At 32.4% G+C, this 28,000-nt stretch overlaps 2 protein-coding genes across 2 annotated transcripts; one reads left to right on the plus strand and one right to left on the minus strand.

The window, feature by feature from the left end:
* Positions 1-15,442: 15,442 nt before the first annotated feature.
* On the plus strand, positions 15,443-20,527 carry LOC114404244 (two-component response regulator ARR12-like). The gene is made up of 6 exons (XM_028367304.1): positions 15,443-15,890; positions 16,299-16,451; positions 16,737-17,138; positions 17,260-17,336; positions 17,833-19,089; positions 20,169-20,527. Exons 1-6 carry the CDS (start codon positions 15,758-15,760, stop codon positions 20,238-20,240), a joined length of 2,094 nt encoding a protein of 697 aa, XP_028223105.1. The 5' UTR covers positions 15,443-15,757; the 3' UTR covers positions 20,241-20,527.
* A 1,651-nt stretch (positions 20,528-22,178) lies between these two features.
* LOC114404243 (calmodulin-binding protein 60 E-like) lies at positions 22,179-26,730 on the minus strand. Its single transcript, XM_028367303.1, has 7 exons — positions 26,315-26,730; positions 25,718-25,793; positions 25,255-25,313; positions 24,517-25,010; positions 23,864-24,024; positions 23,551-23,754; positions 22,179-23,430 (listed from the first exon to the last, which is right to left on the minus strand). Exons 1-7 carry the CDS (start codon positions 26,431-26,433, stop codon positions 22,702-22,704), a joined length of 1,842 nt encoding a protein of 613 aa, XP_028223104.1. The 5' UTR covers positions 26,434-26,730; the 3' UTR covers positions 22,179-22,701.
* Between the last annotated feature and the right edge of the window lie 1,270 nt (positions 26,731-28,000).

Genomic DNA, 28,000 nt, shown 5'->3' on the forward strand with positions numbered 1-28,000 from the left:
GATAACCACCGATGATGCCATTACGGATGCCCCTAAGTTCTTTATCTTTCCTTAATGGGCTTTCCCACGCCTTGTGGAATCTTTGTATAATCTTGAAACTTTGCGCGCCGAAATCTCTCACAAGCAAAGGAGAGAGGCTCTCTTCCACCGGTGCTCCCCTCATGGGGTACCCTAACTGTCTTATAGCAAGTGCGGGATTGTAGTTAATACAACCCCTCGTCCCTATCAACGGAATGTTTGGGTACTCCCCACATGAGAAAAGGACTCCCTCCTTTCCTTCCTTCCATCGAGGAAACCAGCTGATCGTTCTGCCTCCTATCCCAGCCAAATGTTGGTCCCAATCTACTCTTCTCTTTTCGACACACGAGTGATGACTTCGGAGCAGACATGGGTGTCTTATGTCTTGTTGGAATAGGTGCGAAACCAACCATACACAAAGAGCGGGCAAGCAGCAGATGATTTGTGTGCTACTCTTCTCGCACGTTCGATCAAATGTATCAAATAAGTTTGCCAACATAGCTACCACCGGGCTTTCTTTGCTATAGTGATATGCAAGGAAAGCATCAATTGCGGCTAGGTCCACCAAACTGTCCACGTTTGGAAAGAGGACAACCCCAAAGATTAGCAATGCTAATACGTCCATAAACGGGACCCACTCCTCTTGATTCGCCATATCCCTTGCCTTGCCTTCTAAGTACTTTCGTGGTAGGCCTACTACGCCGTTTCGAATTTGCTTTACACGATCCAACTCTTTTGTCGAATCCCTGACCACAATTGCAATCTTGCTCAAGGAGGGAAGAAACCCAGAGAAAAGATATGGTTTTCTTCCCCCAAGAGGACATCCTAGAATTTCCTCAAATTCTTCAATAGTCGGTACTGATTGGAAGTCTCCAAATGTGAAGCATCTCAAAGGCTGGTCATAGTATTGGGTGAGTGATACAACGGCTTCCGTGAATATCTCTGCTATGGCTATGGTCAAATCTAAAATCTTTCTGTACGCCTTGCAGAAGGCTTGCATTTGGAGAGGTCCCATCAACCGCCCCAACTCCTTAAGGATGGTGACATCTAGGCCCTTAATCTTGACTTGATAGAACCTTTTTCCAGTTTGATTTGTTCCCATGTTTTACTAAAGTGAAACAAAAACCCAATGCGAATCAAAACTCCGACATCTATCATGGGTGGAATGGATGAATGCATGAAGAAATGGATATGACAGAGATGCAATTTATGAATACGGGAGCCCGGGAAATTGTCCCCTTCTTAGATACAACGTTTGGGGCGGCACGGCGCCCGACGTATGTATTTAAGAAGGTGACACAGACCCTCCGTTGGTTTGCCAAAGTGAGGGGATCAAGACGAAGACCCGCGCATGATGCATATGTGAAAGGCACAGCACGGGGATGTACATAGTATGGCAATATCCACAAAAAAATATAAGTAAAGGGGTACATGACACTTAGGACTACATGCATGGCAGTGTAAAAAGTGGCACGCAGCGTGTTTGCTCCGTGCCCCTATTTTAGGGACCTATATGGGAGGGAGCTAAAAGGGATTTTAGTGATAATTCCCAATGTGGTCATATCTCTCTTGATGGTCTCTAAAGGTATCATCCCCTTCGAAGAACATATTGCAGCAGTAGGGACTACTAGCAACAATATGTTATCATAGAGGAAAACTCTAGATGAGGGTTCACTGTAATCAAGCAAGTCGGAGACCTAGCATGACCACAGATTCACCTCCACTCCTTATGTTCCCATGGACCTGGGTGTAGGGCCCCTTTTCAACTCACCGTGTGTGCAAATAGTGTTGGTGTTTGTGTGCATCAAATGAATAAGTATTTACCTCATGCATACATTTTAAAACACACTAAAAGCATCAAAAGAGTTTATATACACAAAGACATAAGGAAAAAAGACAAAGAAAAAGAACAAAAGGGGAGTCATAGTAAGGAAAGCACACTGATTGATTGGCCTAACTCTCTAACAATAGTCCCCAATGGAGTCGCCAACAGTCGCAACCTACCCTTCGGCGGGAGGGCGACACGAGACTCACGGGTGCATCTTCCAAGGAAGGAAAACGCGCGGAGTCGCCACCTACGTTTATTCGAGGAAAACTTCGGAAAAAACCGAAACAGGCGTGGTCTACGAACTTTAAGTGAAAGGTTCGGGAGTTGTATTTACGCACGAGGAAGGTATTAGCACCCCACGCGTCTGTCACAAGGGACGACAGCCTTTAATCAAGTGTGCGAATATAACTTCAATTTGTGTTATCTTCCCTTTTGTACGCTTTTTATGTCTTTTATGCCTTTTATATATTTTTTATCTTTTTGTGGTTGACAAGGGGGTGTTTCCCTTGCTCCTACGTATTCCTCAATTGCGATGAGAAAATCAGACCTACGTAGTTCTTTTAGAACTAAACGTTAGTTAAATTCTTTTTATCCTTTTTTGCAAGATATATTTTGATTGAATAAAAGGTCATTTAAGGCGTTGGACCATTAAACAATCTTTTAGTTCTTTTGAAAGGAGAGAAAACATTAAGGCATTGGACCATTAATGATCTCTTGTTTTTTTTTTTGAAAGAGGCGACAAAGCTATGTGTTGATTTTAGGCTTTAGAAATCCACGTTTAACCAATAAAAGCGGAAAATACAATTTCAAGGCGTTGGACCTTAAAAAATGGCTTTTAGGGTGATGACAAAAGTTTGATTTATGAATTGATTTTAGCCTTAGTTTCACTTTGGTTATTAGTCAATTTGATTAAGAAAGAAAATCCCAAAGAAAAAACGTCCGATTGATTTTTTTTTATTATTTTATTAAAAGATGTTTTTTTTATTATTATATTATTATTTCGCCTCTTTTTGGTTTTAAACGTGGTTACGGCAAAACAGAACGGACGGATTTCATTTTAACAGAAATTAAAAGATGTTACAATTCAAATGAACGGTGGAAATTTATTTTATTTTTGATTAGGCGAGAAAATGACTTAAATAAATGACTAAAGCACGTCAAAAGGGGGTACGGAAAGTAAATGAAATAAAAAAATAAAAGCATGCGAAGAAAATGGGGACCACTAAGGGCACATAGAATGAATTGAAAAGTTCGATTTCGGGAACTTACCAGTTGAAGACCGAAGAACGACGAAGAACGGACGAAGAACGATGAAGAACGGTGGAAAACCTTCGCGAAATCGCCCACGAAAACATCTCAGAAGCATTACGGAAGCGCCTCGGCTTGGATTTTCTTCACAGAAATAATTTTTTCTCACTAATTTTAAGTGATTCTCAGATACCAGGAGGGTTTAACCTTTTTGTTCTGCCCTCCTCCCCCAATTTATAGGGAAAAGAGGGTGGTGGTTGCTGCCCAGCTCGCCTGTTGCTTCTACCAGAAGGCACCGCCTTCTGTTGGAAGATCCTAGAAGGCCCAAGTGGGCCTAATTGCTATTTGTACCCCCCCTATTTACTAAATACATCCCCTGCCCCCTTTTTTGTTGATTCTTTTTCCGTAATGTTACGGAACTTTACGAATTACATAACAATACTTGTTTTCTTTCCGTAATGTCACGAAACCTTACGGATTACGCAATCATCCCTTCTTTGGCTTCCGGAATGTTATGAAACTTTACGGATTGCGCCTTAACATGTCCTTTCAACTCCCGACATGTCGCGAAACTTCACGGATTGCCTAACGATGGGTGTCAAGTACCTCGAAGTGGTCAAGCAAGGGTCACACCCCAACAAACAGATGATCCCCGGACGAAATTAAGGTATGACAGGTAGGAATCATGATCACGATTTGTCCTCACAGTGTTGCCCATGCTTCACAACCATCAAGGTTCTCTCCAAATTCGTAAAAACATAAAAGTGATCAAAATATTATTTTTCTTACAAAGTTCAGAGTCCTATTTATAAATTCCTAAAAGATATCAATCTAAAAAAGCACAATACGATTGTGGTAAAATCCACCATGGCCATGATTAAAAAAATAGTGACGCTGAAGCTTTGGGGCATTGTGGATTGATTGTGGCCCCCATGGTTTACCATGGCCATGGTGAAATTTACCATGACCATTGTCGGATGGTTGGCACTGTTATAAAGGGCAGTTATGCTTTTATCATGGTTGTGCTACTTACCATGTTCGTGGTAAATATACCACAATCATTATCAAGTGTAAAGTCTTCATTTCTTCATAAAATCATGCAATTTCAACCTCTTTCACTCAATTTAGTAGTTATACTCCTACAATACAAAATCAGTGCTCAAACATGAGTTCTACCAAGAAAATACTGTAGAAGCAAGCTTCATGATGAATCAAGATTGATTCAAGGAGTTTTGATGATAACAAAGATGATGACAAAAAGCTCAAAAGTCAAGATCACTTCATGATAACAAAGATGATGACATTCAAGAATGAGTTCAAGATTGAGTCAAGAACACTTCAAGGATCAAGAGGAAATTTGATTCAAGGATCAAGAGGAAATTTGATTTCAAGAATCAAGAATCAAGTTTCAAGATTCAAGAATCAAGAAAAGACTTAATCAAGATAAGTATTAAAAAGTTTTTCAAAACATTGAGTAGCACAAGAAGTTTTTTACAAAATCATTACCAAAGAGTTTTACTCTCTGGTAATCGATTACCAGATTGTAGTAATCGATTACCAGTGTTTTAAAATGTTAAGATTTTCAAAATTCAAAATGAAGAGTCACATCTGTTGATGTGTAATCGATTACACCTTTATGGTAATCAATTACCAATGACTGCTTTCGAAAAATTCATTTCCAAAAGTCACATTTCTTCAAGTGATTTGTTTCTGAAGATTCTTTCAAAAGTCATAACTTTTTAAGTAATTAGTTTTCAAAGGAATTGCCAAGAGTTACAAGTTTTGACTTGAGTCATCAAGAAACTATAAATATGTGACCTTGGCATGAAACATTTGAACAATCTCATTCATATCCATCATCTCCTTCAATCATTCTATCTTTCAATCTATCTTTCAACATTTTCTTTCATTTCTTTCAAAACTTTCTGGTTTCATCTTCTCTTCATCTTTCTAAAAGTTTTTGTTCAAAACTTTCTCTTCCAAGAAAAGTTCTTTGTTCAAAAACTTGTGCTATTCATCTTTTTCATTCCCTTCTCCCTTTGCCAAAAAGAATTCGCCAAGGACTAACCGCCTGAATTCTTTTTGTGTCTCTCTTCTCCCTTTTCCAAAAGAACGAAGGACTAACCGCCTGAATTCTTTTGTGTCTCCCTTCTCTCTTGTCAAAGAATTCAAAACGATACAGTCTGAGAATTCTTTTGATTCTTCCCTTTCCCATAAACAAAAGATTTCAAAGGACTAACCGCCTGAAAATTCTTTTGTTTCCCCATTCACAAAGTTTCAAAGGACTAACCGCCTGAGAACTTTGTCTTAACACATTAGTGGGTACATCCTTTGTGGTACAAGTAGAGGGTACATCTACTTGGGTTGTTGACTGAGAACAAGAGAGGGTACATCTCTTGTGGATTAGTTCTAGTGGAAGGTACATCCACTAGGTTGTTCAAAGAGAACAAGGGAGGGTACATCCCTTGTGGATCTTTGCTTGTAAAGGATTTTACAAGGTTGAAAAGAAATCTCAAGGACCACAGGTCGCTTGGGGACTGGATGTAGGCACGGGTTGTTGTCGAACCAGTATATAACTCTTGTGTGTTTGTCTCCTTCTTCCCTACCGCTTTTACTTTTGGTTAAGTTTCTTTTCTATTCTTTATTTTCTTAACAACATAGTAAAAGCCTGAGAAGGGTAATTTTTAATTAGTAAAGGTCTAGTAATAATTAATTCAACCCCCCCCCCCCTTCTTAATTATTCTGAGGCCACTTGATCCAACAAATACATGTAAATGACACAAAACTCATACAAAATATCACTCAAAAAAGTGATTTATCAACCTCCCCAAACTTAAGCATTGCTTGTCCTCAAGCAATTATTCCAGTTCCCAATCAAGTTAGAACTCATGCATAAAAAATCCCATTTATTCAAAAAGTAAAAACTCACATTAGAGCATTAAAAATTTACTTAGGAATCCATTTTGCTTACAATCAACATCCAAACAGTCTTAAAGAGCTTCAAGTTCACTTTGCTCACCATCTCTCAGTGTTATACAATGTTTATGTAGAGAAACAATCACACTTAGGATCATAATTCAAGGAACAAGTTCACAGCTCTCTAAACCAATCAACTCAACTAAGATAAATCCCAAAAATTCAAAATAAGTGAGACATATTAGATTGCAATGGGCTCAGGCATATAATGTAAAGTAGGTATTGAAAGAACGGGCTAACAAAGGGCTCCACTCAATTATATGAAAACACCTAGAAGTCAAGGGAACTTTAACCTATTTTTGCACCTTTCTTTTCATTTAAGCTTTTGATCCATTTTTCCTTCTCTCTTTTTTATTTACCTTGGGGTAATATATACACATATATAACTCGAGTTGTTTTTTTTAACGTAAACTCTTTTTTGCTTTTGATTTCATTAGAGAGAAGGACTTAGGATTTATTCACTGGCACAACCTGCAATGTACATTAGTTCCCCTTTCTTCCTCATATTCATAGTTCACACAATATAGTTCAAGGACCAAAAAGAAATAATCAGTCAAGCTCAAAGTGGTCAAATAGGGGAAAAGCTTATCAAAAACACAAGTCTCAAGAAAGCCTAGTAGTGCCTCATCTTTTCAAAAAAATTCAGAATTCCTTCAATGATATGCATGGCAAAAGAGAATAGAACAATGCTAATGAAAGGATCAATTCCCCCACATTAACAGAATCAAGGCTCAATCACATTTATGAGGATAGCTCTAAGGACCTTTCACAATCATGCATGCTAATGTTCCCTCCTGAAGAAAACTCCCATTAATCGAATACACAAAATTTGTTTTCAAGGAAATAACTAAACACATAAAATTCTAAACCTAAGAGATTTTCACAGTACTAGAATTCAAATATAACATAGAGGTCAAAGTTGGGGAGCAATTATACCCCTCTGACACTTATATAGTGTAGTGTCCTCAATGCATCCAAAATAAAAATGAGCAATGCATGAAAAGGAAAAATGTACTAAAAACATATAATATACAAAATTCTCTTGGACCAATAGCAATGCACCGTGAAAGGAATTAGTTTCTGACCTAGTAGGTTAAGAAACATATGTGGTCTCTAATCTAAAAAAAAAATTCCATAATTGTCTCTACTCTTTAAAGTGAGATAATTTTTTATTGTAAACGTTTTTATCCTTTCCTTTTTATTGAAAAATGTACTTTTAAATTTTAAATAACTTTTAACGTAATTAGTAATTACTTTCAAATTTTTATTTTTATGCAGAAAGGAAAATTGTCTCCAATTCTCAACTATTCATGCTTTCAAATTAATTTTTTTATTTTTATATTATTTCTCTTTCTATTACTCTCCAAATCATGACTTCCTATACAATCAAATTAATTATTTTTAAATTTTATTTCATATATTAAATTAGAGCGTAAATTAATTTCTTAGTGTATATATTTCTTTTAAAAAAATGGAAAATGACTTACATTTTTTAAAATTTAACTATGCTTAATTTTTATATTCTTGAATTCTTTTCTCTTGATATATATTTTCGACACTTCACAAACATTAACTACATATATTTTCTTTTAACTTAATCTCTTATTATTATACTTTCAAATTTAAATACATCAATATGGCAATCGACATATTTGTTTAATCCATCAATCCGATGCTCTATCCTCGGGGCCCTATAAGAACAGTTTTAGGGTCACAAATTGTAATCAAAATTAAATTTCTTTTAATAAGTAATGAATGAAATGTACGTTTACTTTTCCTTTTTTATTTTTTTTAATCTCAGTCACGTACTCGCTCATAATTAATCACATTAATCATGGACCACTTGAGTAGCTGATCATAATTAAAAATTCTGTCAATTATTCATTTGGCTGTGTAATCTTTGAGATCGAAATGGTTCTTCAGTCCATCTATCTATCTATCATCAGTTTAGTGGCGTGGTTGGTAAACGTCTAGCGATTGTTTGTTTGTCCTTTCGTTATCTTCGTTGTATCTAGAAAAGCATCATTTGTGTTGGGGCTGTAGTTAGTTGATCGCTGAATGCTGATGCATATCATCTAAAGTCAAATAATTGCCTATCTTGTCCTTGCCCAAAAGGAAACAAGATTCAGTACATATAACCAAACCACGTTAAATAAATATGTCCAAGACAGGTGTTTGCTTTTTTGTTCTTGTGGAAGAATTGTCTATGTGCATGCTCTCGGATCAATGCTAAAACCCTTTATTGTTCTTTGTCTATCTCAATTAATATGAGTTGACCATAAAGTTTTGTTTATATATTAAGTTACATGAATAAGCAAACATTATGGATTCGGTTCCAATTAAAGGTGAGAGGTATATATATTTTTGGTTAAATTGTGATTTTGTTATTTTTATTTTTAAATTAAGACATTTAATATTTTTTTCCCAGAATAATCAATTTATGTGAACGCATTGATGCTAATATAACACTTACCTAGGTTGCTAACATAACACTTATGTGATAAGAAAATAAAATAAAAAATAAAAAAAATTAATATGAATTGAACTCATAATCTTTTATTTAAAAATAAAACAGTCAACCACTAAATCACTAAACTACTTACTTTGTTCAATTAATTTTATAAATATTATTTGATATCTATCATTAGTCAATAGTTATTAATTTCTTTGAATTATAAAAATTTATATATTAAAACAAAATATTTAATATTTAAATATATTTAGTAATTAGTTTACATATATTTATTTTTATTATTAAATTTTATTTTAATTAATAAATTATTCTATATAAAAATTTGTTCTTATTTTATTATAATATTTTAAAAAATTACATAACCTAATATATATATATATATATATTAATTTTAAAAAAAATATTTTATGTAATTTATACAAAAATTACGTAAATTTAAAATAATACATAAATGATATAAAAATTAAAAATTTATTACTTTTTCTAATTAAAAAAATTGTATTCTTTTTTATAAAAATAAATTTACATAATTTTATAAATTACATAAAAAAATTATATAAATAATTCACACATTAATTTATGTAATTTTCTTGATTTATATAATGGGTATTAAAAAATTTATTTACTGAATAACTTTTTATAGTTAAAATAAAAATATTAACATGTAAGTTTCATAAAAAATTAAATATTAAAATTTTATTAATTTATATAATTAGAATAAAAATAGTTTACATATTAAATAATTATTTTTAATTTTTCTAATTTAAATATTAATTGATGTAATTAGAGTAAAAGTAATTTGTATATTAAAATAAATTTACAAGATATTTTATGTAAATAATTTATATATTAATTTATGAAATTTAATTATAAATTGATAAAATGAAAATAAAAATATGTAAGCTATTCAAATTTAAAATATATAACATGATATAAAATAAAATTAAAAAGATCTATATTTTAATAATTCAAAAATAATTAATAACTATTGACTAAGGATACATAGAAAATAGTATTTTTTATATTTAATTAAATAAAACGAGTATTTTAGTGATTTATTATCTTTAAAAGGTCATGCGTTCAATTCTTATCAAGATACTTTTTTTTTTTTTTTTACTTTATTTAACTTCTTGGCACATAAACGTCATGCCATTAGCCTATATAAATATCGCGTTAGTACCAATACGTCACTTTAAAGTTAACATTTGATGTTGGATGATCAACTAAGGGAAAGACCAAAGTTACTTGTGACACTCTCTACCCCGACATACATGTAAATAAATAAAACATATAAAAATACTGATAAACAAATTCACGTGGATAAAAGGTTCACATTTACTTCATTATTATCAAATAAAACTTATTAAAAACAAATCCAGCTCAGAACAACACCATAAGAGTTTACAAAAGAAATTTTGTTAAATCAATGAGGTAAAATAAAATAAAAAAACATCAGGCAATTAAAATAAAAATCATCTCAAATGTCACATCCTATCAAAGCATTGTGTTCCAACATCCTCTAGCACGATGTTCTTTAAAGTTATTCACCCAGTCATTTGCTCTCACAAACACAAGGTTCGAGATCATCATAGGATCCAAACACAAATAGCATACAGGAAGTGAGTTATCACATTTCAACAAAAATACAAATAAACAAATATGTAATCAAAATAAATTATGGAAGTATTTATAACATAACTCAACTTAATACAATCCACGTCACTTCACCACTTTATCATTTAAAATTCATTTTTCAATCACCAATCACATTACACATGAATCACACGCTCGGGTCAAGATGTAATAACACTCATCAATTTCATAATAAACAATTAGCAAGTGTTATGCAACAATTATACTAAGACTCAAGCCTATATGCAATGTGGTACAACGTCAGTGAAAAATCACCTTAGGGCGCTTAGGAGTACATAACAAGACACACCACACAATGGGTATGTCAAGTCACTCTCACTAAGTAAAATTATAAGGTGACTAGTCAGGGTCACTCTGTTTTGCGAGAATACTTCAACCATATAGGATCAACATAGGCTTAAAGGAACACTCAAATTGAGTCTCTTTACCCCCAAGACCTAGACTCTAAAGAATCCGTTAGGTCTCACCTTCCTGATTCAGATCCAACCACTAAAACAATTTTTTGCATGCAGACACTGCTCATGAATTATACAATACCCATGATCTCACACTTGTATTTTAAACATGTTTAACACATTACACTGCAATCTAACACCTTAGGTTCCTAACTAGGAATCCTGCACTTTTCCTTTAACACTGCGCATAAACACTTTTCTCAAGGTAAACATCAGTCAGGTTATTATATAATTCACAACACAAGTATTGTCACATCAAGTGTTAACGAGACACTTATTCACAATCAAATCTCATGTTCACAATTTAACATATCATAATATCACAATCCACCATCACATGTTTATGTGTATCTCACAAACTAACACATGTTCAACTTTACACTTATATTCAATCTCAATAACAATATCATGATCTCAAAACAACATGTTATCCCACAATTCATCACATATTCAATTTATCATTTACACACAATTTTAATCACAATTTCATGATCTCAATATTACAATTTATCATGCTCATATAGTAAATCTTATCCAAAATACAAACAATTTATACAAAAAAATGTTTCTCACAACATGGAGAGTAAAACCCCTCAAACAATTTCGCATAATCATATCAAAATAAAGGAATCAAAATCATAGGTAAAAAAATAGGAAAACACCAAGAGCCCTCAATTTATCAACCAATTCGCATTAGGACATCAATTGGTCCATCAAACACAACAATATCATAATTATAAACATAAATGAAGAATTATAATTCAACAAACATCCCAAAATAACCTCCAATTTAATTATCTAAGGATCCCTACACATGTTTATTATAATCCCAATTGCGATAAACTCATCCCTTACCTTTAAGCGGACTCGTGTGTGTATTCTGACAGTGACAGAGGCATCTCTAGTAGTTGTCTAAGATTTCTTAAGCTTTTCCTCTGGTTGCTTTATTAGGGTTTACAAGCGTTAGAGCAAAAGAGAAGGGATTGAAGTCTCCATTTGACTGTCTCTGTGAGAGGGATTTTTTCTCTCTATGAACATTATTTCGCAAATTCCAACGGTGGAGATGTTTGAAAATGGGTTCCAAAGGTGGTATCTAAATTGCACGACAATCCAACGGTTGATGAGTTCAGGATCATAGTTTTATTGTGATAGATTTTGGGTCTCTCTAGGAAAAGAGAAAACTATGATGCGAAGGTCACTTCTCTCACCCTAGATATTTTTTTCGTAAATTTCAATGGTGAAAGTGTTCAAAAATGAGTTCCAAACCTGGTGCTCAAATTTCACGATGATACAACGGTTAACGAGTCTGAGATCGTCATTTTACTAAGACATGTTTGGGTGTATGTGAAAAAAAGAGAAAGTTTGAAGAGAGGAAGAAGGGAAAATGAACTTGAGAGGAAGAGGAAGCGTAGAGATGTATCGTCAGTCTTAAACTGACCTAACGTGTCTTTGTTTATAACTAGGGTACTCCTGACCTATTATTTACTCTATTTTTTTTATTTTATAAACAAGAACTCTATTTTATTTCCTATCAAATAAATAAATAAAAAATCTTTTTTATTTTCCTTCAAACCTTTATTTTAATTAATAAATTTATTTTTCCTTATTTATTTAATTATAAAAACCTCATCATTTTTTTTAAAACTATTTACTTTTAAAGAAAAAAAATATTTTTTAATTTATTTAAAAAAAATAGGGTGTTATATTATTTATTCTAAAAAATAGAAGAATTGAATATTTTGATTTAGAAATATGAAGACCACAATTTAAAATTATATGGAAATCAAAATTACAATTTACCCTATATTTTTGTAGGGTATGGAGCAAAATCATGTGCCTATTTTGTTTATTTTCTCATGTTAATTTTTTTTACAATATATACATGTATAAGAAATTATAAAATTAGTTAAATTTAAAATCAATAATAATAACAATATTCTTTTTTTTAGATTCGGAATTAGACCCCAGAAATCATAGAACTAATAATCTGAATATTGTATCAGTTTAGAGATAACTCATATACTTTTCTATGTACATAATCATGGATCAAACTTTTATTATATGGTTAAAATGCTTAGATTATAAGTCATTCATACCACACTTTGTAGATATAATAACACTGTACGTGAATTTTTAATGTACAAAATCTTATGAGGTAAAATAATCTAAAATTATTTTTGACTTTCGGTCAAGAAGTACTCTCAGAAAAAAAAAAATCCAAAATTGACCAAAAGCATCTTGTGACTTTGTGTGATGCCTGTGATGTACCTTGTAGTTTAAAAAAAACCTGACTCGATTATTTAATTTCTCAAGATCGATTATATTCATGGCTTCAAAAACTAATTACAACTAATCAATTACCTTGTTGCATTTGAATATAGAACTATTAATATAAAACGCTTTGTTTCAATATTTTCTTACTCTTAGGAGCATGTGCGAGATGGAGTTGAGTGTAACCCAGATAAGAAATTGCATAAACAATAAGCAAGTACAATATAATAAAAAGTTATAAAGTGTTTTAAATATTAAATTTTAAAACAAAAAATAAGTTCCTAAAATAAGAAATATTATATTTTTATTAAACATTTTAATAATTATTTTTGTAATATCTTAATAGTTTCATAATAATCTTTTTTTAATTTTGAATGACGATGGTTGCAAATTGTTAGGTTTTGCAAATATTACATGTATTTATTTTAATTTAACAATTTATTTATTAAATAAAGATATTAATAGAAAATATTATAAAAAATATACTATCATCATTTAAAATATTTTTATTTAGTCAATTCCTTAATTAAAGCCTCTAAATCCCTCCTTAACACGAAAGAAAAGGAAGAAAATTGCTAAGATTTAAAACCTCATGGCGAAATGGTAGTTGATGATGGGGTCACTAACTGTGTGATCAGCACTTTGAAATTGGAATATTGCATAACAACCGACAAAGGTACGAGTTTTACTTTTACTTTAATAGGTAATTTGAAAAAAATGCTTATTATTAATAATAAATAAATAGATGTAATTACGCATTCAACATCATCATTGACATTTGTTTAATAGTTTCTGAAAGAGCATATGCCAAAGGAATAAATATGTGACTGACTAAGAAGAACTTTCCACCTGGGTGGGTCTAGCCACTAACTTGCACTTCAGGGGACAAAACCGTGCTAGCACCCCATCTTAGCTGACAAACCGCATTAACTAATTCAAGTACGAAAGCTCAGCCTTCAAATTGCAATAAATTGATAAAAAAAACCTTAAATATAATTTTGATTTTTTATTATATTCAATTCTTATTTTTCGTTCTTTTATTTAAAATAGATATATTTTATTTTTTATTTTATAAAATTTTTAATTTTTTTCAATTCTTAATTTAAAATAAATTCATAGATTTAGGAAATTATATTTTTTAAAAATTAATAAAATTTGTTTGGTTAATCATTCAGAATATTTAGATAAATTTCTTAAGAATTAAAAAGTTATATGATATTTTTATCATTTATTTTAATTATTTATCACATTAAATAATTTAATAAAAGTAAAATATTTTTATTGTACTAAATGAAAAATTAAACTAGTTAAGTAAAATTTCCACCTATCTTATGGGAAAATTTCATAAAAAATTGATTAAAAAATATTCCTAAAAAACATTGTTTTTTAGAAATGTTATTTTTTTTAAATAGATATTAACATATGAAATTAAGATTTCTAAGATTCCTAAAAATCTAAAAGTATTTTTCCTATCAAAACGTTCACAACATGTAAACACAACTTTACATAATCATTTAATTATAAATTATTATTTAAATTATTTTAATATTATTATTTTAAAAATCAATAAATTTACCATTAAGCTGTGATGGTACATAACTTTTTTCTCTCATATTTAAAATATGAAACCAAAATTATATTAAATTAATTAAAATAAGAAAATTTATCAAAAAAAGGTGTCTAAAACTACATGATTAAAATAAATTGATTTAAAAGGAAATTATTCTCCTACTAATTTTTTTTTTATCATATTCCGTGTACAGAAAACTAAAATGGAATATACATATAATAAAAAACAATAATAGCACATTACCATAATACCAAGATTCTTCTTGAGATTTTATTTATCAAATTCTTGACAGCGTAGTAGTTTCCTTAGTTGACCATAAGTATACCTATTTTGGGTATTTAATCGTAATTTTAAACTGCATTAAACCTCCATAACCCCAAAAGAAGTTCCAACATTAAATTTTTTGAAGAATAATAGGACACATTCATCGTAGGCATGATTGAAATCATTTGTGAAAATCATGTCGTTAGTTTTTGGTTAGGTGGGGCATAGTGGGGGAGTTTGGGAGAGGCATTTGCATTGATCAGTTGGGCACATGAATGAGCATTACCATATCAGTCCCCAAAAGGGTGTAATTGGGAACATGTCATCACTCTGGCATTGGCGTGAAGAGGAGAGAGAAATTGGAGAGAATGTGATATATAAAAAAGGATTTCTCCTAATCAGGAGAGTTCTTAACATAATAGTTAAAAATTAAAATAAAAAAATATTTATTGTAAAAATTATAAGAGAATATGAAAAAATATCAACAACAATAATTTTTTTATATTTAATAAAAATTTATTTTTAATTCTTTAATTAACATCTTAATAACCCTTGTTAGCATTTACTTATTAAAAAATAAAAACCAGAGAGGGTGGTGGTAGCGAGATGCATTATTGTATTGTGTTTTGCATCAGCGATTAACAAATAATTAAAAAGTCAAAGGCTTTTTTCCCCTGTTTCTTTGGTGGAAAAAGTGAAGGACAAATAACAGAGCAGAGAGAGAGATTTCACTAAAATACTAAAAGATTTTATGGTTTTGTTTTGCTGGCTTCAAATCCATCACTGTCCATTCTGTACAGGCTTCGTGACCTTGTTCCAGTTCTACATTTTTTTTTCTTCTCCCTTTATCTCTTGCCCTTTTTGTTGTTGGTGAAAGAGAAGCCTTGAGAACAAATTTCCCGTTTTCAAAATTGGAGCTTTTGGGTCTCTGAGGTTTGATCTCTGCACAAGAACCTTGTTTTCTCATCTGGGTGTGTTGCTTTTGCCTCTGCTGGCTCGACATGGCTGTGGAAAAACAAAGGGAAGATGAGGGCTGTGACCGTTTTCCTGTGGGTATGCGTGTTCTTGCTGTGGATGACGACCCAATTTGCCTGAAGGTGTTAGAGAATCTCCTTCGCAAATGCCAGTATCATGGTTCGTTGCTTTTAATTAGTTTTTGGTTAAGTAAAAATTTGTTTGTGCCCAACTTAGGACCATGTTTGTAGGCTTGGCTTGTAAAGATTTATTCTTGTGTTGAATTGACCTGTAATTCCCAGTCACTTTAATGCTTTGGATGCATTGTGCATCATGGATACTGTGTTTGGTGGCTTGTATATCTTGACCTTACCTTCAAATTCCAATTCAAAATTTGGGTTTTTTTTTTTGCAAGATTTGCAAATTCTTACTTCTTCAAAGGTTTAATTCTTGGTTTATTACACTTTAGAGCTATTAATGGACCAATCTCTGTAGGTTTTGGTTATGGGGTGAATTGATCTGCTTTGATAGTTTATGATGCCTTTGACTATGCCAAATCTCATGTCTGATTTGTGGTTGTTGTTGCAGTTACTACAACTAATCAGGCAGTTGAAGCGCTGAAAATGTTGAGGGAAAACAGAAATAAGTTTGATCTTGTTATAAGCGATGTGAATATGCCTGACATTGATGGATTTAAGCTCCTTGAGTTGGTGGGACTTGAAATGGACCTACCTGTCATCAGTAAGTTTACACTCCTTTTGTCTTGACTTGAAATGGACCTTGAGCTTTACTTATCCATATTCTGAGGTTTTGTTGTATAATCGATGAAGGTTATCCCAATTACAACTAAACTTTTTTAAATAATGTTCCTTTTGTTTTCCCCAAAATTAGGGAGTTGATTTATCCTTACAAGAATTAATTATTGTCATCCAAAAACTGAACTTGTAAAAAATTAAATGTCTAATCTTACAAAAATGGGTTGAATCAATTCACCAACTTAAACTACAATTGTTTATGATGTTCTAGTGTTGTCAGCACATGGTGATACAAAGCTGGTGATGAAGGGTGTCACACATGGTGCATGTGACTATTTGCTGAAACCTGTTCGAATTGAAGAGCTGAAGAACATATGGCAACATGTAGTTCGAAGAAAGAATTTTGACAGCAGGGATCAGAACAAGGCTTCCAATGAGGAGAAGGCTCCCAATATTGCTGGGGAAGGTAGTCAAGGCCTACGATCAGAAAACAGTGCTGACCAGAATAAAAGGCTTGGTAAAAAAAGGAAGGACCAAAGTGAGGAGGAAGAAGAAGATGGGGAAGAGAATGGAGATGATGAGGACCCCTCAGCACAGAAGAAACCTCGTGTAGTTTGGTCTGTTGAGCTGCATAGAAAATTTGTTGCTGCAGTTAATCAACTGGGCCTAGATAGTGAGTTTCTGAAAGCAAAAGTCTTGTGTTCCCTATTGTTTGACTTTGGTACATTATAATTTCATACCTCAAAATGAGTACTATAATTCCTAATGTCAGGTTTATTCACCTTTTATTGCAGAGGCTGTTCCTAAGAAAATACTTGACCTGATGAATGTTGAAGGGCTTACAAGGGAAAATGTTGCAAGCCATCTACAGGTATAAATTCTTGGTTTTGCAGTCATCTTAATTGTTCTATGCAGTCTTTGACAAATCAAGGAATGAAAATCTTTTAGATCAGATGATTCCTTAATTTTTGTGAGAGAAATATTATGAAGAGTTTGTACAGTGAATTAATAACTCTGAGAAGTTTATAGCACCTAGTATAATAATATTTTAGATATTTCTTTATTGTAATAACATGTTTCAATAAAATATGGATAGATAAAATTCAAAAAATGGTTTGTTATTAATGGGACATTTAAGACTTCTAACCCAAGTTTTGAACCACAGTTTGTTTACTTGAACAACTTTAGTTTTTGACTATCATTTGTTTATTTAAGTAGATACCTGCAGTAGTTTTTTTTTTCTTTTTTTTTTTGTGTATCCTAAGCAGCTAGATGGTGGTAGTGTACCTGTTCCTGTTCATTTTATGCAACAAAGTATACTTTTCAGTACTGTGCCATATTAATCCTGTTGCCATTATGTATTGCAGAAATATAGACTCTATCTGAAAAAGGCAGCCCAGCAAGCTAACATGGTTGCTGCATTGGGTGGTAGTGATTCTTACCTACGTATGGGTTCAATAGATGGATATGGAGATTTTTGCACCTCGTCTGGGTCTGGAAGGATCACAAACACTACTTTACCATCATATGCATCTACGGGAATTTTCAGTAGGCTGAATTCTCCAGCTGCCTTGAACATGAGAGCAATTAGTTCTTCTGCGCTTATCCGGCCTGTTCAGTCTCAAAACATCAACTGCTCCTTAAACACACTTGGAAACATTCAGCCATCTGTTTTTCCTGCAAATCATAGCTCAAGTTTATTACAGGGAATTCCGACATCAATTGAGCTTAACCAATCTAAGCAAAGCAACTGTACAACTGGAATATCACAGTTAAGTCAAGTTGATTCAAGTGGATTTGCAGTGGCCTCTGGGTTCCCAGACAGTAGGGCTACTGTTAATGGTCCAAACAATTCTCTACCGTGTGTCTCAAATAATCATATAATGTTACAAGGAAATCCACAACAAATGCATGGCCCAGGAGCATTTAGAAATCAGTCTTCTGTTAGAGCGGCTTCTTTGTGTGCAGAATCTTTTGACGCGGGCTTATGTAGTTCTTCTAATTTGTTAGATTATAATCGGTGCAATGAAAACTGGCAGAATGCCACTCAATTGTCTAAATTTCCTGCCCACTCCTTGCCACTTTGTGAGGCTTTCAGCAATGACCAACTGCCTCCCACTAGAATTAATGTTTCCAACTCAAGAACTCATATTGTCAACAGTCCAGTTGATTTTTCTTCTAGAATGGGAATTTCTGTTCCTTTGGAGGACACCAGAAATGAGCTGGCATGCCAAGAGGGCTTGATTGGGAATATTGTAAAGCCTTCAAGTTACACACCACAACAAAGGTGGGAAGAACATAAACTGGATTATAACCAAAACGTGGGTCATTCCTTTAATCCTGTAAATTCACATGCTTCTTCCAGTGGAGTGAAAAGTTCTATGGGGCATGGTTTAAACCAAAATAATACAATTTGTAGCAATAGAGTTGATGCATCTTTGGTTGGCCAACTAAATGGAGCATCCCCATCAATCAGCAGGTGCACTGAAGTTGAGAAATTCTCTTCAGACATTCGACTGAAGCCAAATGAAGCCTACATTTTGGAGCAAATGAAGTCCCAAGATGGATTTATGCAGAATACTTTTGGGACCTTGGATGACATAATGGGTGCAATGGTCAAAAGGGTATGATTAAATGGCCTACTTTTGTTTTCTTCTAAAGAAACCAACATGTTTCTTCTCCTCATCTTTTTTCTGGTTGCAAGGTTATCGACTTATCGTGAAACTATTGAACTGCATATGATCATTACAGATTGGTTTTTTAGATTATTATAATGAAAGAACAATCGAATGACTTTGAATTTGACTGCTGCTTTTAGATGTTTGTGTGGCTTTGGTTTGTCACTCTGGTCTAGATAATCATTAACTTCATTTTATTATTGAAATCTACCTTTCAAAAATAATTAAAAAAATGTATATTCTGATATCCATTAAGTTTTGATTAGCTGTGTTTGAAAAAAAATGATAAACTAATAAACTAAATTCTTGCCAAGTTTTTCTTTTAGCTGGTGATGCCATTTTGCAGTTTCTTTTAATACATCAGGTGCTTTTTATTTGCAATGGAAAACCTGAAGGTTTAGGCAGCTTATAAATAAGATTTTAGGTTTTGAGCCTTGTGTCACTGCTTCCATTTTTTGCTCTAGCTTGTATTAGAAATAAAGGAATGTTAACTGCGCATCTTTTTTCTGTATTAAGCTATTGCTGGTAATGGAATGAATTAGTGATGCAAATCTTGGAAAGTTAAGCCAAAACAATGTCAATTCAGTTAGCAGTACATGACAAATTAAGTTATTGTTTCATTATATAAAATGCTAGCCAAATATAGACACAGATTCTGCAATTATAAATGCTGTAATATTTTAAAAATGGTAATTTGCATTCCATCAAATTTATCTAAATTACAATCAACCCGTCTCTTGTTTCGCAAGTTAAGGTGACCTTTATTGTCTTTTAACAATCCTCAAACTATAAACTATAATGTATAATTACAATCACCCCCCTCTCTTGATGAGGTTGAGGTAGGTTTTTCAATGGTTGATCGTTGTACATATTATCCAATTATATCCTTTGGTTTCTTTAGTAAATTTATCTCCTTAATAATTGATTTGGGGTGTCGGTGTGTGCCTAGAGTGATAAATAACTCGTATGATGACAGAAAATGCCCCGTGTTTAATCATTTAATTTAATGCAAGACTACGATGCAGGAGCAAAATGAGTTGACATTGTTGGATGGAGAAATGGGATTTGATGCCTACCCTGTTGGATCATGCAACTGATTTCTTCTTATTCAGCAAGAATCCACGAGCATTAAAATCGTGGAACTTGCTCCTGTCCCCGGAGCCGAGTGATTGTGTAGTAGTTTCTTTGATGTACAATTATTATTATGTTCTGCTACTAAATTTACTTTATTGGCCAACATTTTGTTGTTATACTTATGGACTTTTGTTAGCCATCTGATCCGTTCCATCTCTTTTTTTTTTCAATCTTGTAGTGTATCCCCATAAAAAAATTTCTGTCTATGGTTTAGATAAAATAATTGTAATATGAATGCTTCTTGGTGCTCTTTCTTTCTCTTCGGTATAAATTTTAATATGTTATATTATAGATGCTTGACATAAAAGTATGAAAAGCTAAATATGGAAAGGTAACATTCTGTGAATGCTGACAATTTCAGTAGCTTGAAAATGAGATTAAACATTAATGTGTATTTTCAACTTTTTAGGTAATGTTTTTGTGATGCCTTTCACTATAGTTATTTATATGTTACTTTTGTCTTTAATTAATGAAATTTTTTAAACCATTTTTTAGAACATATTATTTATCCTAAATTTTTGTAGACATTTTAAAATTATACGACTACTATTCTTTTTAAAAAAAGCAATAAAATCTTTATGCCCCATTCTTTTCATATATATTATAAACAATCGTTGTCCCACGACGATATTTGTGCACTTGAAGATCTAAAAAAAATGCTGTCCGGCCAACTTTCTGATGTTGTCATGATGTTTTTCAATGAATAATTGAGGTACTTTCAGTTGAACATGAAGAATTCCATCTTTCCTTAAGTCAAACTCTGTGTGCCGTGTTTTTGGGCTATAACATGCTTAATCTTGAATTTGGTCCTTATTATATTTTAAATTATTTAATTTACTTAATTTTTTTTTAAAATTAATTTAATTCTCAAGTTCTTAAAAATAAATAAATAAACTAAATTCTTAGAACTTAAAGATTAAATTAAACCATTTAAAATAATTTAAGGACCAAATTGATTTATTTTCAAAAACTTGAAAATCAAATTGAACATTTTGAAACATTTGAAGACTAAATTGAATCTTTTAAAAATTTAAAAATCATTAAATCATTCAAAATAATTTGAAGACTAAATTTATAATTAAGCCTATAAATATTACATAGTGAAAAATTATATATTTTTTTAACTGATTGATCAGTTAATATTCTTAAATATTGTGAGATAAAATAGATTTTTAGTCCTTATACTTTTAATAAAATAATATTAACTCCCATATTTTAACTTTGACCAAATTAGTCAATGATTTTTTAATTAGTCAATGATTTTTTTTTTCTCTTCATTGACAATTTCAAGGAACAAATTAATCAAAGTTAAAATTCAGGCACCAAAATCAAATTTCACCCAAAGTAGATGCACTAAAACATACTTTACTCATTTCACTACAGATAGATAGCAAGACCCACATTTTTTTTCCAGTGCTTATATTCTTCCAGATAAAAATAAAATAAAACTATCAAGTTAAGAATGAATCTATAACAAGTTATAGATTGTCTATAACAGGATGAATCATAAAAACAAGTGAAAAGTACACTCACTCGCCTAAGGTTTAATTAAATTTCATTTGATACAACATCTTTTCTTGACCTTACACAAACTTCTCTCAATTTATATAAAATCATAACATAACATCGTTGATATAAATCTGTCCTGAATTCTTACACAGTTATATGAATTGAAAAGGTCAAAGTAATGTCACAAAAGGAGGGATATCATGTGAGTGTAATTTTTCCTAAGAAAAAGGATAGTAACAGACTTGCATTTGAAATTTGCAGCACATATTAGAGGAACTACCAAATTCAACTCTTTTTACTAAAAAATTACTGGCAATGTGAATCCGTCCTAATTTTTTTTTTTAATTCTCATATCTTGGGTAGAGATGGATCACATTTTTGTCCTATGAACATAAGTCTAATATTCTTCACTATAGATTATTTTATTACATGAGGTAAGTGCTCACAAATATGTCATGATACAGTATAAAAAAAACAATAACAAAAAAAAAAGAAACATTAGATACAAACCTCTGATCAGTAATTTAAAAAGTAAGAAATGAAATTAATTCATAATTAAATTACGCAATAATAATGGAAATAATGCCACAATAAGAGCAAGAGAGCCTGTTACAAGATAGTGCTGCCTGATGTTTAATCTCACAAGCTGTGTGGTCTATTAAGGCTGTAAGCATGTCATAGGTTGCAGTTTCTGAATTTGTTGACACATTATGCATTAGTTCCACCTTCAACCAACTGTTGAAACCTTGAAATGTCACATCTTCACAACTTTTTTCACTTTTTTTTTCTTTCTCAAAGACTTCTTCTATGCAATGTAATGGATTTCTTTTGGTTAGATTCCAAAAGCAATATCAGCAAGCTATTTCCTATTAGCTTGAAATAAGTTGAAAATGTCCCACTTTCAAGCCTTTTAACTCAATTCAACTCAGTGAGCAGTGCTCTCCTTTCTGCAGCTTTTTTCCTGATAAATATGCCCCACCTTAAAGCAGCTTTGAGCTTAAGCCACCCAACAACAGCCTTCCCTGAAGACTTTCCCTGATCCTCGTTGAATGTCTGATACATCTGAGGCTCATACTGAAGGCTATAGGTGTAACAACCCTCGTTAGAATGACCAAGATTAGCCGACCTGTTCACTTCTGCATTAATTGTCTTGAGTAACCTCTGCATATCATCACTCTCCAACATCTCTGAACTCCTAAGACGAAGTTCTTCTGCGACAATGTCATCCAACCCTTGTCCATTTCTTGGCCGGGACCAATCTCCGGAAAAATAAGTACTACCAATTTCATGATTTTCACCAGACATGTAATTCATGCTGCCAGGCAATGCTATTTGAGAGTCAGTTAAAGACGTTCCTACCATCTGATTGTCGGATCTCCCAAATGGATAATCGGTCAAACCGGGACCGGATGAGTAGTTATTTGTTATTTGCAAATGTTGATTTGGTTCAGAGGAGACATATGACACCTTGTTCTTTGCTGAGGCATACTGCTGCTCTTGGAAACTGTTATGGTGCATTATTTGAGTGGCCACAGCTCTTGATCCCTTTTTCGAATTAGCAAGAGAATTTAAAACTTTTCCATCATATTCTACAACTTGATCCCAATTTTCATATGCTTTCTTCACCAAGGAATCTACAGACATCTGTAAATCAAATTCTCAATAAATGAGCTAAGGTAGTTACTAGTCAAAGGAACACACATGTTGATCACATATCAAATTGATCTATGAATTCTATGTTTTCAATTATCACAGGAAATTGACCTTCTGATTTGGAGCAAGTGATTCCAAAGAGAAAAATTGGCCATCAGAAATGAGGCCTCTCAGCTCGTATATATTGTTGAACACAATGCCAGCACTATTGGTTTCATCAGTGTAGTATACAAAGAGCTTGCCACCCAAGACACATGTCTTGGCATGCTCCACAGTATTCTCCCACATTCTATTGGACATTCCACTACCAAGTATCTGTGTCAAAGATGACAAATAAAGAAGTTTGTAGAAATCAATACTTGGAAAAATTGGACTAGAGAAGAATGATATGGATGCTTGTGAACAAAGAACGTTGAATTCTTACACTTCTTAACTTTTGTGGCTCACGAACAAGAAGACGTAGGAAATCTTCTACAGTTACTATTTTTGCCTGAATCAATTTTTTGTGAAGTGCACCATCCTTAGCTATCCGATCCAATCTCCAAACTTCATCATGCAAAGCAGGTGGGTAGTGTTTCTTGTACACTGCAAGTTCCAGAAAACAATTTGATTAGATAACTTCATTAAATAAGATTTGTCGAAACTCACAAGTATAAAAACTGAAAATATTGCTGTCTTAGCACACTATGCAATGAAACCAACCAACTATAGACAGATAAATTTTCTATGTTCATTATGTATGTAGCTGGGATACAAAAGGTTGTCATTCATTCACATATTATCTGCCATGTGGTATCCACTCAAAAAATTCCTATAGCTTTTCTACATGTAAGGAAATCCATTGTAAAAATGAAAATTTACCCTAGACAATTAATACAAGTGTAGAGACCCAACTCTCCAGAGGTTATGCTGTTAGGTGAAGAAACAATATCTTTTATATCTCTACTTTTCCAACAAGTTTTGTAATCTATGCCCTGCAACTATAACTTTAGTTACCCAATATCTACTAATCAGGACAAAATAAAAATGTGCGATCATAAGTAAAAAATATGAAGTGCTAACTATTAGAAAACTCACATTCTCCTCTATGATCTTTAACAGCGAAGGCTTCAGTCTTTCCCTCACGAATACGAATCTCCTCACAATAACCAGGAGCCACCTTAACACCAAGCCGGAATTTTCTGCTTCTTATCCAGCTAGAATTGTCGGTGAAAGTAAGATCACCAAAGGTTCCTACCCCTTCCTTTAGGCTAACCTGCAAATCTCCAGTTAGAAGTGGCCTTTTCCCCTCACGTTCCTTTACTTCATGGCTTTCAAAGTGTTCTTTTGTCCAATCATCGTCTACTTCCTCATTAAAGTCACCTTCAAGTACCACCACATTCAATTTAGCAACAGATTCTGGTCCAACTTGAACGACACTGCCTGTGTTAGGATCCATCAACATAACGTGGATTGCTGATCCTTGTTCTCCCTCAACCTTTCCACCAGTGAACAAATGAGGTGGCATTCTTGTTCTGAACTGAAGCTGCAGATTCTTTGCCGCTGGTCCTTCTAATCTTGGTGGTGGAGATCTGACATATGTAGAATGCAAAACATCAAATCATGGCTAAGGTATGATTATTATGATTCAATTTTTAGAAGGATCTTCATGTTTTTATACAATTTTGCACCAACCAATTTACAGCATATTGCTAAGGAGTGCACATGCTCAAATATCTTCAAATCCTTTAAATTGATTATCAGTTATCAGCTATCAGCATTGTACTAAACTAAAAATGAAGACTTTCCAAACTCTAATTTCACAGGGAAACACACCTTTCAGTCAGTTTTGCATGGCCCAATTTTGCCAAAGCACGCTCCACTTCTTCACTGACCTATAGTTCATGGAATTTGAAGGATCAACAGAATAACCTTATTATACATTGTATGTCTTGATTAACAGGTTTTATTTTTATTGATTCAGCCACACATAGGTTACTTCTAAATGAAAGCAACACATTATATTGAACTATCAACTCTAACAAAACCATTAACAAGGCTGTAAGTAAACATGCGGGTTCTCAATAAGAGCATAGTTCATTTTACTGCATGTTTCGGCGGGGCCTTACACGTTATCTTTTCCTTTCTTTTTGTAATAAAAATTTTAAACTACAGACTGTAACTAAATGTCATTACATAATACTTTCACGCCACTGCTTTTGTGAAGAATTGCTCAAACAGAGGGTCTACAGTCTACTATTATGCAGGATTTAATACAAGGAAAGCAAAAGTAGCTCACAATTTTCCTGAGAAGAGGTTCCAAAGATGAGCAAAGTCTCTGCATACTATCCACCTTTAAAGCTTCCACAATCACACTGCACGCATTTCAAGTAACAAATTGGTCAGTGTCACTAAATTTGCATTAAAATGCACAAAAGGAACCAAAACTAACATATTTAAATTGAAGATAACCAACATCAAGAAAACCCTTGTATAAAAGATTCCATCAAATGAGATTTGTTGTAAAATCCAAATTAGATAGATATTCTTCGAAGCCCCAATTGCATCTCTTATTTTAAATAGTGAGTTTCACAATTAAGAATCACAAGAGACTTAATCTCACATCTGATTTCATGTTACCAAAAATCTTGTATTCCAGGAATATCATGCAGAAATAATGTTAACAACAACACCCACAATTGGAAATCAATCCAAAAAAGTAACAAGGTTTTCACAAACATCATAATCATACACACACACAAAACAGTTTGACAAGCATACAGAACCTAAACTCCACAATAACTTCGAAGCAAAATAACCAAATTAAAAAAAAAAAAAAAAAAAAAACTAGTCATGATCTGAGAAGGAATATTTAATAATTGTATTGAAAAAATACCTGGCTAAACCGGGTAGTTTTGGTTTCTTTGATTGTGTAAGATGGTGTTGTGCATCATCACCCTCCTCAACTAGCTCGTACCCTCTCTTCTCCACTCTATTGTTCTTGGAACTTTCCATTTCTAGAAACTTATCCAATCCCAATGATATCTCTCGACACTATCTAAATTTAGAAACTTGTTGGTCTTGTCTTGGGGGGGGGGGGGGAATCCGTTGAACCCCAGAACCTTCCCAGAAGAAGCACAACACAACAACAGTGAAGAGAGTAAAAGTCTTCGAACTAAAAACTTCAACTTGAGCTCACAAACACAAAGGAAGAGGTTGTTGGTTTTTTTTTGTTTGACATCTGAGGATCTTAAAGATTAGGACAAAGAAAATAAGGGCACTACTACTGTGTAGCATAGATCTACATAACTATACAATAATTTATTTTTTGTTAAAATAAAAAATTAAAAAGGTTCCTTGCATTAGAATATATAATTGATATTATTGATGATCACAGCTGGATTGGATGTGTGCATGAACATTGGAAAATGAAATTGAAACCGCGTTTTTTTGTGTCTCATTTGTCTTTGACTTTTTATTGGTGGGGTGTCGGTGATATGACAGAATCAGCCCTGTGTGTGTATTTGAATTACATTTGTCTATTATTAGCTAGCTAGCCCCTAATGTGTACTGGTACTAGGAAAGAAAATGTGAATGAGATACGGCACACATTGAAGAGTAGAGAAACGGTCAATGTCATTCACTGGTTCAGTTCAGGACAATAAAAGGATCATAGAGTTTACAAAAAAGGTTTTGGAGCAAGGATTTCCTACTACTCATTTGCATATTAATTTGTGTTTTCTTCTTTTTGCATTCTAATTTGTATAATTCTAAATCTTTATACAACACTTTCTTACTAGGAATGCTGGCAACATTCTATTATTTTAAACCTCTCTTTTTAACATTTTTTTATAATTGTTTAAAATTTAGTAAAAATTATAAATTTTAGGGAGTCCAATTTCCCATTAATGATTCATATACTAAACTAGAGGAAGACCAATTAAAATTGATTGTTTTCAATAAATTTAAACAATTATAAAGAGAATGTTAGAAAGAAAGCATGAGTAAAGTTAGTATTCCTCTTTTTGTAATAACCTCCATACTTCCTTTACGTGGGAAGTATTAAAAATGTTTTACATTTTCAAAATATAATATTTTACTTTTACATTTGATACTTTATTTATAAGATAATAAGAGAATTTGTAGGAGGATGTTTTATTACTCTTTCAATTTAACTATTTTTGTATGTTATAAAAAAATTAACTAGTACTTTTATAGATTTTTTTAATAGAATAATTCTAAATTCTTCTCATCATCAATCTTTCTACTTATTGAGTGAATTTTTTAATATGTTTTATATTTTTAAAATATTAGTTATAGTGCTAGGAAAATTGATAAAAAATACAGTACAAGAATATAATATTGTTCTGATGAACATGAATCTAACTATGATTTAAATAATTAAAAATTAATTTAAAGAAAAATATTGATTTTTTGTGTGGTGAATATTCATAATAACCTGTATTTTTACAAGACTTACAGATTGATGTTAAAAAAAAAACAATTATACGAAAAACCCTTTTCAAAATATTTCATAAAATCCTTTCTAAAAAAAATCCTTTAAAACACTACTAATATTTTA

Source organism: Glycine soja, unplaced genomic scaffold (assembly GCF_004193775.1).
Source record: "Glycine soja cultivar W05 unplaced genomic scaffold, ASM419377v2 tig00010894_1_pilon_238161_387152, whole genome shotgun sequence".
NCBI lineage: Eukaryota > Viridiplantae > Streptophyta > Magnoliopsida > Fabales > Fabaceae > Glycine > Glycine soja.

What these genes read in the sequence shown, in the direction of transcription:
- LOC114404244 (XM_028367304.1), top strand. Translation starts at nt 15,758, where the DNA reads ATGGCTGTGGAAAAACAAAGGGAAGATGAGGGCTGTGACCGTTTTCCT. An exon ending in TCGCAAATGCCAGTATCATG is followed by an intron (nt 15,891 to 16,298) that starts GTTCGTTGCTTT and finishes TTGTTGTTGCAG; the next exon opens with TTACTACAACTAATCAGGCA. An exon ending in TAATCAACTGGGCCTAGATA is followed by an intron (nt 17,139 to 17,259) that starts GTGAGTTTCTGA and finishes CTTTTATTGCAG; the next exon opens with AGGCTGTTCCTAAGAAAATA.
- LOC114404243 (XM_028367303.1), bottom strand. Translation starts at nt 26,433, where the DNA reads ATGGAAAGTTCCAAGAACAATAGAGTGGAGAAGAGAGGGTACGAGCTA. An exon ending in AAACTACCCGGTTTAGCCAG is followed by an intron (nt 25,794 to 26,314) that starts GTATTTTTTCAA and finishes AAATGCGTGCAG; the next exon opens with TGTGATTGTGGAAGCTTTAA. An exon ending in CACTTGCTCCAAATCAGAAG is followed by an intron (nt 23,431 to 23,550) that starts GTCAATTTCCTG and finishes TTTGATTTACAG; the next exon opens with ATGTCTGTAGATTCCTTGGT.